Source organism: Oryx dammah, unplaced genomic scaffold (assembly GCF_014754425.2).
Source record: "Oryx dammah isolate SB20612 unplaced genomic scaffold, SCBI_Odam_1.1 HiC_scaffold_27, whole genome shotgun sequence".
Taxonomy (NCBI): Eukaryota; Metazoa; Chordata; class Mammalia; order Artiodactyla; family Bovidae; genus Oryx; species Oryx dammah.
In genome coordinates this window covers 71749104-71771553 of record NW_024070211.1, presented here as the reverse complement: position 1 = coordinate 71771553, position 22450 = coordinate 71749104, and the positions used below count along the sequence as shown (strand labels likewise).

The window sequence follows — 22450 nt, the reverse complement described above, 5'->3', positions numbered from 1 at the left end:
TAAGAACATTCAGTATGTGCTTTATACTCAAGCTGGCACCATATGCACCATTGCAACAGCATTGTACTGGCTGTGACTATAATTCCACTGTGCACCACTGCCAGCCCCACTGTGATCCTCCTCCATTGTTTCCTGGGAATTAATCTCCAAATGTAAATGATTCCCAGTAGAATAATTCTATTTTATTCTTACAGAGTGATAGGTGTTTATTATTAGTTAACAAATCTTTCCAATTCAGGAGCCAGCATTGATAAATGTATGAGGTGCTGCCTAAATTCTCTTGGGCTGGGGAAAACATTTCATTTAACAGAAAGCACATGTAAGCATCATCTTTTCTTCTTTCAATTCATTTAAGTTAGTGTCTGTGTGTGTGTGTGTGTGTGTGTACATAGGGGTGGGGTATAGGCAATACCCAGTAAATATGCAAGTAAGATAAACTGGATATTAGGAGTAAGCATGCCATGGAGAAAAATTAAGCTGAAAAGAAGGATGAAGAATTCATAGTTTTCCATTGTTTGTAGTTTAAGAGGTCATTATATTATAGCTATTTTTATGGACAATTGGGTAAAAATACCTTAAATGGAAGCACTCTGTCTGTATTTGTTATTTGAAATAGCATTTATAGTTTAAATCATAATCCAGATATACTGAATTAATGGTTGAAAAGCTGTATTATTACTGTTAATCTCTAACTATCTGTTCTAAAATCCAACTATAATTGAAGAAGCATTGTCTTACAAACCTTGAAGCTGAGTAAGAGAAGAGAAAATGCATATAACCTTCACCTTGTAAAGAGGTTTGCCTTTTGAGAAGAGGTTTGATCCTATGGAAATGGCTCTGTTCACTTCTTGCCTTGTGTTATATGCTTAAACTGTTTTATTTCATCCTTACGTTACCTCTTCAATTATTTATCTCTATGAGAAAAAGTAAAGTTTAGAGAGATTAAATGACTTGCCTGAGGGGGCACAGCTAGTAAGTACCAAAACCAGGATTTGAACCTAAATCTCTTTGATCCAAAGATTGTATTTGTAATAACTTTTTAGAGTCCACCTCTGACTTGAGCTAAGCAGAATAAGCAGAACACAGATCTCCTGGTTACTAGAGCTTGCACATGGTTTGGCCCCTGCCTTCCTGTCTAGGGAGGGCTTCCCTGGTGGCTCAGATGGTAAAGCATCTGCCTGAAATTCAGGAGACCTGGATTCAATCCCTGGGCAGGAAGATCCCCTGGAGAAGGGAATGGCTACCCACTCCAGTATTCTTGCCTGGAGAATTCCAAGGACAGAGAAGCCTGGCGAGCTACAGTCCATGGGGTCACAAAGAGTCTGACATGACTGAGTGCCTAATACTCACTTCTTGTCCAACTTCTTTTTAGACTACACACCTCAGGCTCTGTTCCCTGGCCCCACTGGCTTCCTTTCTATTTTAAATACCACATTTGGGGGGTCTTTGCTTATGCTGTTTCCTTTGCCTGTCGTGTTCTTCCCCCTCTTCCTTTCTCTATATGCTTGCCTATTTCGTTACCAGGCCCTAGACCCAGAATCCTCTTCCAGCCATGGTGTATAAAGGAGGTGCCCTCCCCACTTAAAGTCCTTCCTATTATCTGTTATTTCCTTCCTAGCAGGTAACCAACCTAAAATTCATCTGACCGCTTCCTTGTTATGTATCTCTCTACAGAATGTAAACTCTCTGAGGGCAGGAATTTTTTTCCTCTTAGGTACTACTACATCTATGAAGTTAGAACAGCACATGACGTATAATAAGTGTTGAAAAAATTTGAATGAAGACTGGATGGGTGACCTTGAAATTTATATATTTGCCTCTACTTAGAAACACTGTCTTTAAAATTTTTTCAAAGGATGTATTTGAAAATATCTTTAAGAATTTTGAGTGTTCCTATCATGTTTAAACCTTGATCAAAATACTTAATAGCATTACCACAAACCATTGCAACTTCCTGCAGCAACAGATTTCTGCTTTGCTTTTCATGTCAATGGTCCTGTTTAAATAACTCACCTGAACATGCATATTAATAAGAATAAAACTCTTCTGCAATAAAATAAAAATTTTCTGCAATAGAATTATGGAAAACTATTAGAATAGTTTTGCTAGATAAGGACTTGGGATGCCCTCCAGTCTAACTGAAATATTGTAGAAAGGTGAAAAGGCTTCTCCAAGGCTACATAGGTCCAGAAACTTGAACAGAGCCCTTCCTGTTACATAAGGTCAGCTCTTACTGTGTGTCTTCTACTCCCCCACCCATTATAGTCAATATTTTTATAGAAACAACTGATTTTATATAGTATTCCATCAAAATAAAAATGTTTTAAAAAGGTATCAGTATTAATCTGAGTTCCTAGTTTATCTTAAATCCATAAGATATAAAATGGTAACTTTCATGGCTACCTTAACACTGAAATCACTGCACACTCTTCCGTCTAAGGCTGCTGTGATGTAGACACAGAGGCCTGTGGGCTCCTCAAAGAGAAAGGGAAAGAAGTATTAGGTTCAGGATGAAATAAATTATACAAGTTTTTCAGTGTTGTTGTTGTTGTTGTATTTTTCTACATAGTTAGCAATTAAAATGATTGTATATGAACCTCATATTCAGGAATCACAAATTTTAAAATAATTAGGTTCAATAACCTACAGATTCTATGAGCAGTTCTCATGTAATGAAGGAATCCTTCATTTTTTGGAGATGTTTCTTGAAAACCTAATTTGATTTACATAAATTTATGAGTATTTCTAAACAAGATAAAGCTTGCCTTTATATCTTCTTAGAAGCTAAAGATTGGTTTTCTAAGGAAATAAATAAGATAAAAAGAAAAAAATGGAAAACCAAGAACAAATTGCATTGTCCATATAAGGAAATGAAGGAAAAATAAACATGTAATTCATCAATATAAACGATATGCCCAGTGAAGGAGGGCAATGAATATATAGTTTCTATGTAGCTCAAAAATAGTGTTTTTGTTAGAAAGTGATGTGTGTAAAATCAGTATAATCAAGACCTGCACTATCTACTTTATTCCTCCTTTTCTAAGGTTGGCTCAGTTCCCATCCCCCCACAACCCCATATTTTTATATGGGAAAACATATAAAACATGGCTTCCCAAGGGGTACAGTGGTAAAGAATATGCCTGCCAATGCAGGAGATGGAAAAGATATAGATTCCATCCCTGGGTCAGGAAGATCCCCTGGAGTAGAAAAATGACAACCTGCTCCAATATTCTCACCTGGAAAATACCATGGACATGGGAGCTTGGTGGGCTATAGTTCATGGGGTCTTAAAGAGTCAGACACAATTGAGCAACTGAGCACACAGCACACATACACATAAAATATAGTGTAAATGACTATGAAATATGGCTTTTCTCTGTGATTAAGTGGATTTTTATGCTGACTTGATAGAACTCCAGTTCTCCTCCATTTTTTCATTCATGGAACCATCACAGGATATGGGGAAAAATTTATTTGTCCCCAAATGACAATGCATATAAGTCATAGAAGCATCTATTCCTACAAATGAGAGGGACCAAGGGAATTATCTTGTCCAAAATTGTCCTGTAGAGATAAAGATGGTCTTAGAATCCTGATGCCTATGGTAAAGAGGTTTTGTCTTTGCCTTTGTCTTTGGTGTAATGCAGCTTTATTTTTCTATGTACAGGAATACATGGACTCCAACAAATACATTGAACATCTGTTAAATCAACTTGAGGAGCAACACAGAAGTCTCTGGAGGTGAGTTAAATCTACTTCTTAACTTAATAGGTACATCTAGAGCTTTAATCTTGATCACAGAAACATGGAGTTGGCAAAAGGTCTCTTCTTCTACTTGGTGGCCAAAAGCACCTTTGGGGGCAAAAATCAGCAGAGGCTACCTAAAGAGTTCCATTCCTTTAATTAAAGTAAAACAGTGGTGTCAAAAGTTGTCCTTGAGTGAAGGACCTGCTTAGAGCTTGGAGGATGGTAGAAATCATAACACTTGCCAAGGTCAAGGAATGCATTTGTCCACGGCCATGCAACAAACTTATATTGTAGAAAAGAAAGTGAAAGTGAAGTCGCTCAGTTGTGTCAGACTCTTTGTGACCCCATGGACTGTAGCCTATCAGGCTCCTCAGTCCATGGGATTTTCCAGGCAAGAATACTTGTATTCTTTAGAAACTAGAACCCAAATCCTCTGGCCTTTGCCTGCCTAAATATTATTTATGTTTTTCTGTAATTGAAAGGCTGAGAACACTTCTGCTTAAAATTTCTGCTTCTCTTTATATTAAAAAATATGTATTTCAAGAATGCTGTTATATAGGTCCCCCATGTTTGGTTTTGTTTTTGTTTTATGTGATGGATTCTAACTCTAGGTATGAAAACATCTGCAGGTAAATTGGAAAAAGAGGAGAGTATTATATAAGTATTATATAAGTTTTCCCAAGTAACTCATTCCCTGAGGCTTCTAGGGAATGAAGATTATTGTGATAGGATTATCTAGATCTTTAAAGTCCATGTGGCCATGTTTTTGCCAGTGCTAGTATGGACTCTGAATTCCACTTACTAAATTCCTATAGCTCTTGTTATCTGGAATAAATATGCTAGTGCTCAATTACATGATACCTTACACTGTATCAGAATTATTGAATATAATTAGCTTCTTCTCTAAGGGGTCAATAAGCCCCAAAAGTCCCTTATGTCTTATTTCCTCATGGCATGGAGGCCAGTTCCCCCTCTGTGAAGAAGTGAAGTGACGTCGCTCAGTCGTGTCCGACTCTGCGACCCCATGGACTGTAGCTTACAAGGCTCCTCTGTCCATGGAATTTTCCAAGCAAGAGTACTGGAGTGGGTTGCCATTTCCTTCTCCAGGGGATCTTCCCGACCCAGGGATTGAACCTGGGTCTCCCGCATTGCAGGCCGACACTTTACCCTCTGAGCTACCAGGGAAGCCTCTGTCTAAGATATTAGGGAGGAAAGTATGACCTAACCATGTGGCTTTCTTGCCCAACCTCATCCAAATCCATTTTACTCATTCATTCTGCTCTGATGTTAGTTTTCCTACTAGGAAACATGTTGTTCAGTCTCTAAGTCATGTCCGACTCGTTGTGAAACTAGAAAATGTGTCTGTAGTTATAGTAATAGACAGTATTCTATTTTTCTACCTAGAAGAAAACTGCTAATAGGATACAACAAAACTGTACAATTTTTAAGTCCACTTGTCACTAAAAGACACATCAGTTAACTTGATGCAATATTTGTTAGATTTGATTTTGAGATCTGTAACTTGGTGATACAGTTTTCTTTTGAGAACCAGTGTGTAGCAATAGCAATATATTTATGGCTATATGCCTTTTAAATTATATTTTCCATAGATGTACTGCAAAGTATATTTAACTGAGTTGTAACATTTTCTTTAAACTATTTGTATAAAATAAGTTCCCCCATCTTTCCAAAGAAAAATATATGAAAGATGAATACCATCTGATGAGTAAATTATACTTTATTTATAATTTGGTCAGTGTGTTTTATATACATTTTTGAAGAGGAATAATAGTTTCACACCTTTTTGAATGAAAAAAACCAGCATGGAAAAGGATATTTTCCTGCTTTTTTAAAGTAGTTAATAAAAATCTTTGGTTTTCTTTGATATGATTAAATTAAAATCTCATTTCAGGTACAGACATCACCTAACCTAAAGTAAGAGCTCAGATTTTTGTGGGCAATCACAGCTATTTTCCTTCAGAAATAGAATTTTGCTAGGAAGGAAGCAAAGGCTTACATATAGTCACAAGATCTAATAGAAAAGGTTTATTTGAATAATAATAAAGGGCAATAATGATATTTGAATAGTCAGAATAACAGTGAGGAAATGGAAATGGTAGTATTGAAATGAAAATGAAAACCAATAATAGTAGATTTACATACTATTTATTGAATCATGAAATTATACTTGATTATATTTTGTAAACAGATCCTGACTGACGCACAGTGATAGGCTTTCTGATGCTTATTACAATATCACAACTTCAACTACAGCCAAATAGTTTATGGTGAAAGATTTATGAGTGACAGTGAGCAGTGGGGGACTTTTTTTTCTGTTTATGATTGAATATTTAAAATGCTTTCTTGAGTTAAGGTAGACTCTATGATATGCCAAGGATTGGCATACCACAAACACAAGCACAGCTGAAGTGTCTGAAGTCAAACAAACATTCCCATAATTCAGTATATTTGTTTTCTGATTTTTATTGTGCATTTGATTTGTAGCTGTTACAACTTTCGTTGATGTTGATATTAACTAATGGTCTTCCATTTATACTTAACCTATAACTTAAAAATTCTGAATATTTTTAAAAGATTATTTTGATGTGAACCATTTCTAAAGTCTTTATTGAATTAGTTACAATGTTGCTTTTTTAAAAAAATGTTTTTGTTTTTTGGCTACAATGCATGTGAGATTTTAGCTCCCTGACAAGGGATCAAACCCACACCTCCTACATTGGAAGGGGATGTCTTATCCACTGGACCACCAGGGAAGTACCAACTTTGAGTATTTTGATCTTCCAACAATAATAGTAGTCAGCATTAATTTATGGCCACAGTCTTTGAGGACTGATCAAAAGCATAGAAGATACACGTCATACTGTTATTGCCTCTTGCTTAATGATAAAAGAATTGGACAAATGGTAGAAGATTGGATATAAGAATGAAAATCTTATTTTTTGTGAAGGAATCTAATAGTCTTTAACAGGCTTTAGTCATTTTTTATAGCATAACCATGTGCTGTGACACAAATATATTGTTGTAATCATACTCTCAAGATAACTGGTTATTTTGGGGTCCTGTGTAGTATCGTGCTAAAATAGACCTATAATCTACTCTAGGTTTTCAAATTGTTAAGGAATTTGTGGAGTTCAACTATAGCTGTCTGGCAAAGAGCATTTAGCTCAATTAATATTTTGATACCAGCAGAAGAAAACTTCTGTGAATTTATCTGAAGAAGAGGGTGGATTTGGGATCTAGAACCTCGTCTAAGACTTGAGTACAAATCTGGGCGCATTTCAATTGCTCTGCCTCTCCCTGCCTGATAAGAAAAAATAAACATACCCAGCAACAACTTATTTATAAGTTGATGTTGAAATGTAATCATATATTTTTGTATGTTTATTTGTTTTAATGAGGAAAGTTAAGATTAGGAGAAAAAGGCTCTTTTGTACTTAATGATTTTTATATTATCTGTTACTATTTCTGATTTGACTAAATATATCTGTGACTGACAAGAAAGAGTGTGAGAAAACAACTGCTGAGACTTTCTCCTGATATTTGACAGAAATCTTTATCCATTTGCAGCCTTAGATTAAGAGTTTAGAACAAACACAAACAGTTGGAAAATACAAATGGGATTCATGAATATTTATGGTGTTAATTACTCTTTCATGTCACATATGTGAAATTATGTATGACAAATAGAGGCAGCATAACACTCTAGAAATGGAAATAAGACTGGATTTTAGAGACATAGACTCTGGTCCTGGTCTGTCCAAAGTGATTATTGGGTAACATCTCTGAGACAGAGTTTCCTTAGGTATAAAAAGAAGCTATCAATATAGCTAGTATTTAAGATAACTGAGCACTGAGGTTGTATGAAGCATATAATATCTAAAATAGCATTACCTATAAATAACATGTACTGATATGTAAAATCTTTTTTCTCTAATACTTATACAGCTGGATCATGTAGAATTTAATACATGTCATAAAAGGCTTCGAAGAATCTGTGTAGAAATGCCTAATATAATAGATCCCTAATGACTTGTGGGGCTTCCCAGGTGGCTCAGTGGTAAAGAATCCACCTGCAGTGCAGGAGATGTGGGTTTGATCCTGGGTCCAGAAGATCCCCGGAGAAGGAAATGGCAACCCACTCCAGTATTCTTGCCTGGAAAATCCATGGACAGAGGAGCCTGGTGGGCTATGGTTCATGGGTTGCAAAAGAGTCAGACACGACTTAGTGACTAAACAACACCAGCTTGCCAGTGACTGAACCAGATAACGTCAAAGTATTCATTTCAGATTTTCAGAGTTTGAGTTAAGAGACAGAGTTATCAATAGCCTGTAAGTAAGTGAAGAATAAGTAGGTTTCAAGGCCAAAATTAAATGACAAGATCTGGTGAATGCACAGTGCCAATTTCCAACCGACAGATGCCAAAGCGAAGTCTCATTGGAACAAGCTGTATTTAGGCTAGAGTTTCTCAGTTAAGGCACTCTTGACATTTGTGGACAAGGCACGCCACTATGGGGGACAGGCTCAATCCCTGGTCAGGGGCCTGAGATCCGTCACGCTGCATGGAGTAGACAAAAAATAGACAAAAAAGAAAAGATTTTGCTTTAATTGAAGAACTACTCAGAGCCATTTATATTGCTAATGTGTTATGCATATCAAATATAGACTATAAAATATAATTTTGACTTCTTAAAAAATATTTCCCAATCCTGTTTTTCTTGGAGCATCTACTCTGACTAAAGGTCTAAGGAATATATTTTGGGAAATGGTGACTTACCTAGTTTGGTAGCCAAATATACAAAAACATAGTTGTATCTCTTTCTTCATCTTTCTCCCCTTACTTCACAGGTATGGGATGGGTACCTGTGAATGGTAGTTTGTAAAAAGAAGCAAATGGTATGGGTAGTTTGTAAAAGAGATGAGAAGTTTGTAAAAGAGAAGCAAATAGTGTGAGGAGTCTGGGTTGTTGATAAAAGAGGAAAGTCAACCCCAAGTTCTGAGGGACAGTCAAAGTATCAATAATACCAGATTCCAAGAATCTGAAGAACCACTGATCACAAGCAATGTTTGCCCTGGTAAAGCACAGAACTTGTGTTTCCCCAGAGGAATAAATGTTGGTTGCCTACATCACCAAGAGGAAGAAAACACTTCACTGAAAAGCATGTAGAGATCTCTGGGTGCAATAAGAGTCCCTAGGATCCATCCTTCCAACAATAAAATGATAGTTTCAGTGTATCCAAAAATCTTTAAAGTAGGCTTTTGCATTCTGCCTTATTTGTGATTCTTAATATAAGGGAAGAGATAGAAAAAATTATTGGGCAAGAGCTTTGTTTTCATTCCCACCATGATTCAACATGCAGCCTACCTAAGCAGAGTGAAGACTGCCATGACATGATGCACATCCCAAATAGTCTTCACGTTCTCCATAATTTTGATGTATTTATACACTTTGGGGTGAAGGTAATTTGCCCCAGTGCCTAAAGTTTCCTTTAGCAGTAATCTCTGTTTCTGTAAAATGTGAGTGACATTAAAGTTGCTTACTGAGAGGCGACATTCTATCATTCTATCTCTAGGAAAAGATCATCCTTTGCTAACATGTTATACAGAAATTGTCTTGTAGCTGTAAAATAGAGTTAAGAGGCAAAAGCACACACAGCCTGAGAAAAGTCAAGCCCAGAACTTCTTGGAGATTTGCCTTCTGTGTATTTTGGTTCTTAGAATCGAATTATCCAGGCATCTTAAGAATTAGCACGTCTCTATCCTCAAGGGGTTAATTTATGTAGACCAAAGTGATTCCAAGTATTACACAGGTTGCCTTTGGTATAATCATAGACTTCCACTGGGAGAGCTTAATTGGCAACAAGTAAAATTGCTCTGCATGAATTCTTAATGGTGGACACCAAATAAAATAAGAACTGTGATTTGTTTTTTAAAATCCCTTCAAGAGAAAAGGAGACTACCTCTGGGGGATAGACTGTGTAGCAAACAAAGCACTCAGCGCTCTCTGCTAGCAATAAAAGCAAAAGCTCATGCTAAGCCCACAGAATAATAGTGTATGCTTTCCCAGCTCTGCATCTTTCTCTCTGCTGAGGTCAGAGGAGACCAGGACTAGCAAGCTTTACAGTCTTTTCCCCTCCTCTCTGCCCTTGTGCTGGATTTCTAGTATATATCTGCATCCCGGGAGCAAGTGCAAGCATCAGGCCACCCTGGGAACTCATCAATGTCACTTCTCAATTACCCACCAGGGGTTGTTCCAGAGATGCAGACAGTCTCAGACCCCTGCCAAGATAAGAGTCTTGCCTTTAAGTCATGCCCTCTGCCCAGCACAAGGGAGAATAAATCAGGAAATCGGGTATTGTCACATGCTTCAGTGGTTATGTCATCCATGGACGGTGGTGGGGAAGGCTGTGGGCTGAGATGTATCCCCAAGGACTCTTATTATAGACTGATGGTGCTGCTTTAGGTAAACAAGGGAGCATGTAGGCTTCTTCTCAGAGCTCTGAGACTCTGGTTGAACTAACAGCTTTATCTTTAAGGTGACTTTTGTTCAGTAACAGAAGGGGCTAATAGAGCTAAATCCAGAAAGGTATCCGATTGATTGGAAGATCGCCCAGGTTCATCATGCTTCATGCTTTGCTCCTCAATTGTGTCTGTTTCTTTGCAACCTCATGGACTGCAGCCCACCAGGTTCCTCTGTTCATGGGATTCTCAAGGCAAGAATACTGAAGTGGGTAGCCATTCCCTTCTCCAAGGCATCTTACCAACCTAGGGATTGAGCCTGGGTCTCCTGCATTGCAGGCCTGATTCTTTATCCGATAAGTCCCCAAGGAAGCCCGCCCAGGTTCATATTTGACATTTACTATAGGATTGATCAACATTATTGTTGATTTAGGTGGCCGGTGTATGGTCTGCATGTTTGTCTACTTTGAGAGTTGCCTAGTATTTGAATCCAAGTTATCCAAGGCAAAGAGATTACCAAAAATGCCAGAGTGAAACTCTACACCAACTTTATATACACATGATTTACTTATTAAACCTGCCCACCCTTAAAAAGGCTGTGCTAATCCATCAGAGAATATATTTAGGTCTCAACTGAATAAATGTATAAAATAAACTATTTAAAACCTTATGGGTTTTGTCTTTGCCTATTCACTACAAATCTTGTTTGAAAGAAAAATTCACATCCATTTATCAAGACTGTTCCACCCCAGGCTAAGTGGAAGACTCTGTAAAACACTTTTTATGAAACAGTCCTTCAAAAGACCAAAGGTTTCCCCAAGGAGCTGATGGTTTGATCTGAGTCCTGAGTAGGAGCAGGTCTAGTAGCATGAGGACAGATGAAGAATTGGTTCTTGACTAGATTGAATTTGGGCTGCCTTTAAGACCTTTGAGTATAACTATATGTAAGATCTTTGATGAGGGATTCAGGTCTAGAGCTCTTTATAGTTAATACGTAAAACACAGTATAGATAGAGGCATTCGATTAACCTACAAAGACATAAAACTGCCCTCTGCTATAACTGGGGACACATCCCCACATTAAAGATGGATTTATTGCAGCCATGGGAAGCTTGATTGAATAATATTGTGCAAGTAGGTGTGTAGAGGATCTGAAAATTATTCTACTTCTAGTTTAAATAGGTTTGTGCTTGTCAAGAAAAATTCTTAAAGTGCCAAAAAATATTTCAACATCAATAAGATTCAGGGGTGACCCAGAGAAATTTACCACTATTTTATCTGAAAACATTTGACTTAAAAACACATTTGTTATTTTTAGATCCATGCTTATCTTAATATGACAGCCAGGAACCTAATGTGATTTATTTATGTGAAATTAAAATAAAAAGCCTCGAGCAAAAGGCATTTTGTAGATTTATTGGGGGTAATAAAGATCACAAATATTCCCTACTAAGTTGAAAGAAGAAAAACTCCAGCAGGCAATGATATAAATGACCTACTAGACATAAATGCATGTGTTGAAGCTGACGTGCACCCACAGTAAAGAATGACAAAGTGCCTTTTTTTTTCTAGAAGGAGGAATAAAATGGGTAATTTACCATGGCATCCTATTTAATTTTAATTTTAATGGAAAAAGAATCACCAACTTGTTAGTGCATGAGCATACTTGTGACTTTCCCCACCCCCAAAGAGATTGATTGTTAGGATATAACTCTACATATCTCTCTACATGTGTAACTCTGGAGTTTAAAGGAGTAAATTTATTTGTTTTTGCTTACCCTCTATTCTTTTTGTGGCTTCTGTATTCAGAGGCCTGGAAGGGAGTTCTAGAACCCACCTAAATCCTTCAATTCTAGGGAGAGATGTTAGAGCTTCTATGAAAAGAGAAAATACAAACTGTACATCTCAATTCTACACTGCTCCATTAGCCAGCTTTTACTAGTAGAGGACATCACTCACTTAGACCCAAGGGAGGCCCTGGTTCTTGCTCCATCCCTTTACCCCTCCCCCAAGTTAATGAGAAAGACACTTCAACAAAATAATCCAAAATGTTAACATTGGCTCTATCCACACCTTCAATGACTTCTATACCAGTTCCAAGCATGAAGCTCTCAGTCACACAGTCTTATTTTTTCATGCATGCGCATGCTCATGCTCAGTAGCTCAGTCATGTCTGACTCTGTGATTTCCAAGGACTGTAGCCTACAAGGCTCCTCTGTCCATGGAATTTTCCAGGCAGGAATACTGGATCAGGTTGCCATTTCCTATTCCAGGGATCTTTCCAACGCAGGGATCAAACCTGCATCTCCTGTATCTCATTCATTGGCAGGCAGATTCTTTACCACTGAGCCACCTTATTCCCCTAAGGTTTTTGGCTTGTAAAACCAAATCTTCAGGTATCTCATCTCTCTCATAGTGCTTATCATAAGACATCCAACTTCAAACCTAACACTTCACTTAGCCTGAAAGCAGAGAGACAATTGGTTGTATGTTCTAATCATCTTTGTACCTAAGAGGCTTAGCATGTGATAGGTCCTCAAAACACTTTTCTTAAGCCATTGAAAGAATTGATGTTGATTCAAGAAGAGAAACTATTAATGGTTCATGTGTTCATTACGGATGAGTCTGCCTTTATTGGTGAGTCCATTGCAAGGAAAAGATCAAGCAAGCATAGCAAAAGGTCCTTTGTTTCAGTGCTGTACCAGTGCTAAAAGGGATCCATAGTTTCAAGATAGTTCCTCTTAGAAAGGTAAAGATGGGATACTTCATGAAGATGTGAACATCTTGCTTTTGCTATATAAAGCTAGGAAGAATGCTTGCTTCACTAGACTTATTTTATGCTTTTTAAAAAATTCAATCATAAAATAAATTTGGAGACATGTCCTGTCTGCATGTTGTGCCACTGGGCATCATAGGAAAGGTTCCAACCAGTAACAATAATCAAATGTGTATTTCTGTCCATAATTTTATTCCCATTATCTACCAATTGTATCTTGGGCTGCAAACAACATTTTCAATAGACACAATGAAAGAATTTCTCATAATTTTTAAAGAAAAGGACTAAGAGACTATGAGAGGTTAAAAAAAATGCATGGTAAAAATCTAGGCCTTCAATAATTTATCACCTTGAATAAAATGAAAAAAATTGTAGAAAAATTGTAGACAATAGATCGTTACTTTTAAAGATAGAATTGATAAGATACACACTGCTGTACATAAAATATATAAACAATAATGACCTATAATGACCTTCTGTATAGCACAGGGAACAATATTCAATATCTTGTAATACCCTATAATGGAAAAGAATCTGTAAAAGTGTATGTGTGTGTGTATATATATATACACACATATATATAGAAGCCTATATATAAGCTTATATAGCCTACATATATATATATAGGTTTCCCAGGTGGCGCTAGTGGTAAAGAACCCACTTGCCAATGCAGGATACATAAGAAACGTGGGTTCTATCCCTGGGTCGGGAAGATCCCCTGGAGGAGGTAACCCACTCCAGTATTCTTTCCAGGGAAATCTCATGGACAGAGGAGCCTGGCAGGCTACAGTCCATAGGTTCGCAAAGAGTCGGAAATGACTGAAGCGACAGCGCACGTGTGTGTGTGTGTGTGCACACACACACACACAAACATATATATATACATACATATATAACTTTTATATATATATAAAAGCACACATTCATATATATATCACTGTATAATATATATAATACATATATTAAAAGTATATATATAATAGATATGTACATATATATATTAAAAAACTGAATCACTTTATTGTACACCAGAAACTAATACCACATCATAAACCAACTAATACTTTAAATAAAAAAAAAATAGAACTGGGGCTTGGCCTGAAAGTCTATAAAGTGGTACTGGCAGAGAAGACCTTAGAATTTTGTTAAGATGGACACACACTTGAAGTCAAGGTCATTCAGCATAGATAACAATGACATGGGCTGCCAAACAGAGAGCAAGTTTTCAAAGGATTAGTGGCATTAGTAGAAAATAAACAGATGAAAAAAGAGAGCAACTAACAGCTAAAAGTAAATTTCATTTTTATTAGCTTTCGGAGAAGGTAATGGCACCCCACTCCAGTACTCTTGCCTGGAAAATCCCATGGACGGAGGAGCCTGGTAGGCTGCAGTCCATGGGGTCGCTAAGAATCGGGCACGACTGAGCGATTTCACTTTTGCTTTTCACTTTCATGCATTGGAGAAGGAAATGGCAACCCACTCCAGTGTTCTTGCCTGGAGAATCCCAGAGACAGTGGGCCCCCGTCTATGGGGTCGCAGAGTCGGACACGACTGAAGCGACTTAGCAGCAGTAGCAGCAGCAGCTAAGTGCTTTAGATAACAAATAAGGGGCACTTTTTATCTCCTAAACCTCCGATCTAGTCCACCTGGGGTGGTATTTGGTGGCACACTGCCACAATCAGGGTTTCTGTTCTGACTGCTTGGTGAATGTGCTGTCCTGTTGAGAACTTTTTCAAATACTATCTCTGATTCCTTCTCTGCAATGTGAAGTTCATGTCCTGATTCTGACACTTACATTGTGGTTTCTGAAAAAGCCCTTTAGACTTCCAGGGCCTTGGTTTCCCACTGATAACAGGACAGGGTTAATCAGTGATTTCAGCAGTCTTTTCTTTAGGGTTAACAGTCTAATTATTATCAATTACCTTGTAGGTCAGCTGAAGGGTTGAGTGATGAAGACAGAAGAGAAATGATAGATCCACAGAATTACTGAAAGTTGAAAGTGATAGAAAGTGACAGTTTTCCTTCTTGAAAGAAGGCAGCAAATTATTTTTATATACCTGGTATTCTTTCAGCTCTGACTCTTGGACTGTGTCTTGGCACTGAATCTTCCAAAGGTAGTAAAACAGCATGCTGGCAGACCCAGGGCACCAGAATAGAGTCAGAGTCTGTGACCACTTTCAAAAGGCTTTGCAGGAAATTGTTCTATTGAATAATGTTTAAGTCTCCACAGAAGCTATGAGCACAGCATGGTGAAAAAAAAAAAAAAACACATCATTTGCTCATTATTTGAAAAATATGCCACTCTGAGGTTATGGTCCCTATTAAGGGAAACTGCACTGTCTTATGATGTCTCTTCAGTGTTCCCTAGAGATTCACAAAGTCATTGGCTAATTGAAAGCCAAAATGTATATTTATCTGGGTTTATTCATTTTAATTATCTAATTGATTTTCCTGTATCTTGGCTTTGGAAATACATATCTGAGTGGGGTCAATTACAGACAGCCACTCTAAAAGAGAAGAGAAATTCTTTGGGTCAGATACATAATTTAGGACTTTGGCCTTTGGAATCATTTGTTACCAAGACGACATAATTTAAACTGTACCAAAAATTGCATCTATCCAAAAATACCTCTACCACTGGACTGCCTGGAATTCTCATGCTTGAAATAAAAGAAATTGGGTGTCCAGAAACATCACCTCTGAAATCTGTACTTGCCACCTGAGGGGAGTTCTAGCTTTACTCTCTTAGCTCCTGGTAGTATTCACCGAAGATTAGTTTGCCAATTAGAGAACTGTGGATATCTGAATCCTGGCTTTTTTTTTTTTTTTTAGCAAAGTTAAGCTCAGCATATTTAGAATTGAAGGTCCTAGTAGACATGTTAAGAGTACAAATCTAAGTATTTCTATTTCTAGCTATACATGTCCCTACCAGCGCTGACCTTCTTTATTACTGATTATTCCTACACACAATCCCTACTGTTAGTGTCTTATTCTAGTCACACACATCCTTCAAGGGAGAGCAGAGATCACTTCAGTTCAGTCACTTGAGTCCTGTCCAACTTTTTGAGACCCCCATGGACTGCAGCATACCAGGCTTCCCCGTCCATCACCAACTCCCGGAGTTCACTCAAACTCATGTCCATCAAGTCGGTGATGCCCTCCAACTATCTCATCCTCTGTCGTCCTCTTCTCCTGCCTTCAATCTTTCCCAGCATCAGGGTATTTTCCAGTGAGTCAGTTCTTTGCATCAGGTGGCCAAACTATCAGAGCTTCAGCTTCAGTGTCAGTCCTTCCAGTGAGTATTCAGGACTTATTTCCTTTAGGATTGAATGGTTGGATCTCCTTGCAGTCCAAGGGACTCTCAAGAGTCTTCTCCAACACCACAGTTCAAAAGCATCAATTTTTCGGCATTCAGCTTTCTTTATGGTCAAATTCTCACATCCATACATGAATACTGGAAAAACCATAGCTTTTACTAGAGGGAACTTTGTTGGCAAAATAATGTCTCTGCTTTTTAATATACTGTCTAGGTTTTTCATAGCTTTTCTTCCAAGGAGCAAGCGATGGTCCTCCTAATCTAGTACAACTCAGCACCTGGATTCCTCAGCATCAGTCTGCCCAGGCTCCCTTTTTCAAATTCACCCTGAATTTGAGATTATACCACATATGTCCACATAATTGTTTGCATCTTGCAAAAACTCCAAAATTATTCCACATACCTCAGTTTTTATTCTATAGATATTTTCAGCACCTGGTCTTCTACTTCTATATCAAATCGTGGCTAAGCATAGGGTTGAACATAATAGGTGTTCAGCTAACACATACTAACTGATATTTCTTCGACAGGAGAATTGAAAGTTCTATTCTGTACTGTGGCTGGTAATACTGTATCAAGAATACTTATTTCAGATGTCAGTTAAGAACATTAGAAACCAGAGAGTATCTGGAAGGTCTGAAGGAATTGCACATGTTTAACTTGACACATAGAGAACTAAGAGAACTACCATATGACTCAACAATTCCACTCCTGGGTATGTATCCAAAAAACAAAACCATTAATTTGAAAAGATATATGCACCCCAATATTCATGGCAGAATATGGTTGTTAAGATATGGAAGCAACCCAACTGTACATCAATAGATGAACGAGTAAAGAAAATGTACACACACACACACACACACACACACACACACACATATCAGTCAGTTCAGTTCAGTTTCTCAGTCGTGTCTGACTCTTTGGGACACACACATATAGACAATGGAATACTATTAAGCCATAAGAAAGAATGCAGCCTTGCCATTTTCAGCAACATGGATGGTTTTAGAGGGTATTATGATAAGTGAAATAAGTCAGACAGAGAAAGGAAATTCTGTATTATATCACTTACATGTGGAATCTAAAAAATATAACACATTAGTAAATATAGCAAAAAAAAAAAAAAAAGCAGACTCCTAGATGTAGGAAACAAACTAGTGGCTACCAGCTGGGGTGAGGAAGTGGAGAGGGGCAAGATAGGGGTGGAAGATTAAGAAGTACAAGCTATGATGTATAAAATAAGCTACAAGGATTTTGTATGATACAGGAAATACAGTGAATATTTTATAATAACTCTACATGGAGTGTAATGTTTAAAAACTATGAATCACTATATTGCATACCTGTACTTCATATAATACTATACTTCAATTATACTTCAATAAAAAACAACTGCAGTGAGCTATCTTGTGGAGAAGGGATCAGCAGTATCCTAGGATATTCAGGAGGGCAGGTACTAGTTATCCAGTTGTCTATGTTAGAACCTGAGGGATGGCAACTCAGGGCTAAAAAGAAATGTTCTGATACATTCTGTTCTCTAACACTAAGGAGGGTGTTTGGGATAGTGAGCTCTGCCAGTACAAGTGTCCAGGCAGAGTCTGGGTGACCATCTTTCAGAGGTCGTGTCCAGGGGATTCTTCTTCCGTGGATGGGGAGAGGTCAGATGCCTTTCATGTTGGATAACTCATCATGCAGCTTTTACTCTCTGGCCCTAACACCACCGTCAGTATCTCTGTTTGTAATGACTATTTCCTTGTCAGCCCTTTAAAATATTGACAGTTTGATCTGTCTGACCTCAGTCTTCACTTTTCCAAAGGAAGCAGGTTTGGTTCTTGCATTGCTCCTCATACAACTTACATTTCAGACCCCTCTTACACATGGCCACCTATGTGATTTATTTTAGTTTGTCAATATCCCTCTGAACATGTGGGTCTCTAATATAAACATAATATATTTGATTATGAACAGATTACAAGTTCAATTTCAGTCATCCTTTGAGAGAGGGTTATTATTCTAACTTTATGATTTTTACCCCAGTGGTACTAATTGTTAATAACCTTTACACAAAATACCTAAAATTCCAGCATTGCATCACACATATCCAATTACTCTCTTGTGGACTCAAAGAATATAAATCATTATTTCAAGAAAGGACAAGGAGTGTTTTAAATTTAGAAAATCTGTTCTCTTTTTCTCCACTGTTCCATTACTCCCTGACTTTTGAAAATTGCTTTGTCCTGTTTCACATCTTTTTTTTTTTCCAATGCCAAGGCTTTATTTATGATTAAAGGGTCAGAGAAGAATTAATAATTACAAATAAATTAGGTCATTTCTGACCTTGGTAGAACTTTTATTGGATGATTACTCTGGTCTTCAGAGGGAAGGGAATGAGGTTTGGATTATCAGTGAAATGAATAATTATTAATTTAACATTTACAATCCCAAGGTTAAGGAACATTAGGAAGGATACTGCTAGAAAGATTAAACAAAACTCATAAGAAAGTATTTCCGAGCATAGCCAAAGTGAATGGAACTACTGGATACTTTGCTTATGACCGAGACAGAAGTTGAGCCTTGTAGATGTTGTCTGGGTTCAAATTTTGATTTTTTCCAATTTTCTGACAGTGTTGTGTGCATTTTAGGACTTCTCTGGTGGCTCAGTGGTAAAGAATCTGCCTGTCAATTCAGGAGACACAGGTTCGATCCCTGGGTCAGGAAGATCCCCTGCAGAAGGAAATGGCAACCCATTCCAGTGTTTGTACCTGGGAAATACCATGGACAGAGGAGCCTGGCAGGCTACAGTGCATGGGGTCGCAAGAGAGTCAGACAGGACTTAGCGACCAATCAATAGCAACAACAGTGTGCATTTTACAGAGGCAGATATCGCTCCCTCCACTACCCATGGCTAGAGGGATGGGGATAAGGAAAGATATCACTTTTTGAAGATACATTATCCTGTGAGTTTCAGATCATTTATTTTGGAAATCCAATTCCACTGCCTAGTCTTTGTGTGTGACCCCACCCCGAGGTTTCTTTCTGGCCCATTTATGGTTGTAGCAGGAGAGTTTATTTTTTCTGGCTTGATGCTACACTATCATTATAGAGATTCCATTTCCAGGCCAGTTTAAAGTAGAACGATTATCTCCTTCCTCCTAATTTTAAAGCCAACATTTGAAAATCACTTTCAGCTTTGGATAACAGCTGAAAAATGGCTATGTGAAGCTGGCATTCATCTTTGTCAGAGTGGTAGAGATTTTGCCATAAATACAATGTAGATTATTTTTCCTGTCAAAAGGCTGCTAGTCATTGGAGTAAATTAATTAGCTGGGACTGTTGTCAGATGTGGATGTCCTGATACTGTCACAGAGAAGGAATGAGCTGAGGTTGGGTAACAGGCAAAAAGCTGATTCCCATGTTAGCAGGACACATTCTGAGGAAGTCATTTAGGGTAGCCCGGGAACATCATCTTGGAGACCTGATAGGTTTATGTGATAATGGACTTCTGACATTTCTGAGCCAATGACACCTTCTTTTCCCCAAAAAACATGCAAGTAAATTCATTCAATAGAGGGTTGGAAACAGTAGTGTTCTAGATATAGGTCTAAAACAAGGCCATGCTATAATGTGGTGAGATTTTCTAATTGATGCATGGATGCTTGTGTATGTTGATGGGAAAAACCACAAAAGGGTCAGAGGTTCAGGATGTCTGGAAGGTTTCCTGCTTTGCAATTGAGGAAACCGAAGAAGAAAGTGTGGATAAATCCTTATGAAAACTTTCTCATGGGATTTCTAAGACCTGATTCTTCATGTAAAGTTAGAATGTAGAAATATCCTTTATGCTCCTGTTTGGGAACAAGATACTTTAGATAGAGTTGTCGTGGTTAATATGTAGTCAAAAATTGGTTCCTTGAATGTCCATCTTCTGTTCAGAAACCCAGTAGCCTAGCAACTTCACATGGCATCCAAAATGAGGCATGTGGACACTTCACAGATGGAAGCAAGAACTGTCACGGTGCGTCATGGTTCTGTGCTGCTGTCTTTGGCGGAGCTGGCAACGCAGCACTTCTCTGATGTTCACTTCTAACACTGATAACATGACACAGACATTGCATCTGTTACTATGAGCTGTGCTGGCCCGTTGTTACCTGACATGAGGCATTCAGAACTTGTTTGTATTTCTGACTTCCTCTACCTTGCGTTTAAGTTCGATAAACATAATCCCTACCTTGTGCAGTAGGGCTTCGTTTTACATGGCTGCAACACACATAGATTTCAAGTAGTGACTCCTCCATTAGACATTTTGAATTTAATGAATAATTCCATGTTTCCTCTATTCATATTACTTACGTTCTTATAGACATAAATCACTTAGGTTCTGATACAGAACATTCCCAGAGAAACCACAAGAATCGCTCTGGATTCATGTTTGTCTTCTTGATTCTTTCATCTTTTAAAGCGGCTGGTACATTCAGTATTATAACAGTTCTAGTGTTGAGTCTGGCACTCTTGTAAATATGAGTAAGTCATTTGGTTACTGGACCTTCCATCTTTGAAGCAGAACTTTGGACTGTAATTTCTTTTCAGCTCTATGATCTTTTGAACTTGTGACCATCTAGGGAAATATAGACTGTGGAGCTTACATTTCAAGACTACAGAAATAAAATTCAAATTAAATAGACACTTTTATATTGTAATTACTATTTTGGGGAACAAATAGCAGGGAACTTTATAAATATAAATTGATTATGAAATGAGAACTTCTTAAGGTGCCTCTGAATTATTACCTGTGGGTCAAAAAAAGAGCTCCTTTTACTTTTTAAAATTTGTTTCTCCTCTACTCTCTCCAAGTAGTCACTTTTACTCATTTTATGGTCATTCATGATATTTCATTAGCTTGGTATTCATTACATGCTTTGACTTTTATCCCTCTTCTTCTTTAAAATCTCAGTTAAAATGTTAGTTCTTCCAAAAAGTATTCCCTAAATATCTCCTGAAAATGGACCTTTCCTCCTTCTGTGTGCTCTTAAAATTTGGCATGTGTGTGCAGTACAGAATTTCTTTCATTCTGATTTATGCTATGCATGGGTTAGTAACTTTTCTGTGTCTCTTGTTATTAGCTCCTGGAAGAGGAAATCATGTCTGCTCTTTCCCTCACCTGGTGCCTAGCAGTCCAGAATCGTTGGGCTATGTGCTGATGCAGGGGTGGTCACAGGTGCATGGTCAGGGGTGGATACCTGGTCATGGATTCAGAGCAGTTGTACTGCTGTGTACTGTACCAGTGCTGAGTCAACAGCTCTGACAGGAATTGAACAATGCCATAAACCCACCATTTGCTGTGTTCTACATAGGATGGGAGCTGACTGCACATCCTGGACACTGGTTCTTGGCTCACTGTCTCTTTCTTCCCATTTCTCTTCTTTTGGTATTACCTTTGCCCTTTCCAATGGGACTCAACCCCTGGTGGCTCAGATGGTAAAGAATCTGCCTGCAATGCAGGAGACCCGGGTTCGGGTCTCCCTGATCCCTGGATCAGGGAAGATCCCCTGGAGAAGGGAATGGCAACCCATTACAGTATTCTTGCATGGAGAATTCCATGGACAGAGGAGCCTGGAGGCTACCATCCATGGGGCTGCAAAGAGTCAGATACAACTGAGCCACTAACAATTTCATTTTCTTCTAATGGGAGTCTTCTACTTTAACGCTTATATTTAGTCTGATACAAACCTCATAAGCCACTTATTAGAAGGGATTCATTCATATACTATATTACCCAAATGTGTATACTGTTAATGTATTCTAGTCCTACCCAGCATATGCCACTTACTTTGTCCATGTTTTATGTTCACATCCTAAATTCATTCTCTGACATTCATATTTCATAAGACCTACTGTAGTTGATGTCTTTATACCCCTGGTGCTCTAGCTTCTCTTGAACTAACTGGCTACCCCTTTAATGGCATGTCTCCTGCCTCTTGGATCAATATTACTTAGAAGGAAAACCTAGCATTTTGATTTCTTTCATTTAGTCATGGACCTTTCCTCATACTTCTCATAGGCATCTCTGCTAGGCCCAGGTCAACATTCCTAAGGCTGCCCTACTCTCTTTTTGACTCTGAAGAGCAGTGTAGCA

At 38.0% G+C, this 22450-nt stretch overlaps 1 protein-coding gene across 3 annotated transcripts in view; it reads left to right on the top strand.

The window, feature by feature from the left end:
• Positions 1-22450, top strand: part of NCKAP5 (NCK associated protein 5) — a 1043181-nt gene that overhangs the window by 319898 nt on the left and 700833 nt on the right. For all 3 annotated transcript variants that reach the window (XM_040228410.1, XM_040228409.1, XM_040228411.1), the window contains one exon: positions 3668-3741. In XM_040228410.1, the coding sequence (XP_040084344.1) occupies positions 3668-3741 (74 nt within the window). The remainder of the gene's footprint in view (positions 1-3667; positions 3742-22450) is intronic.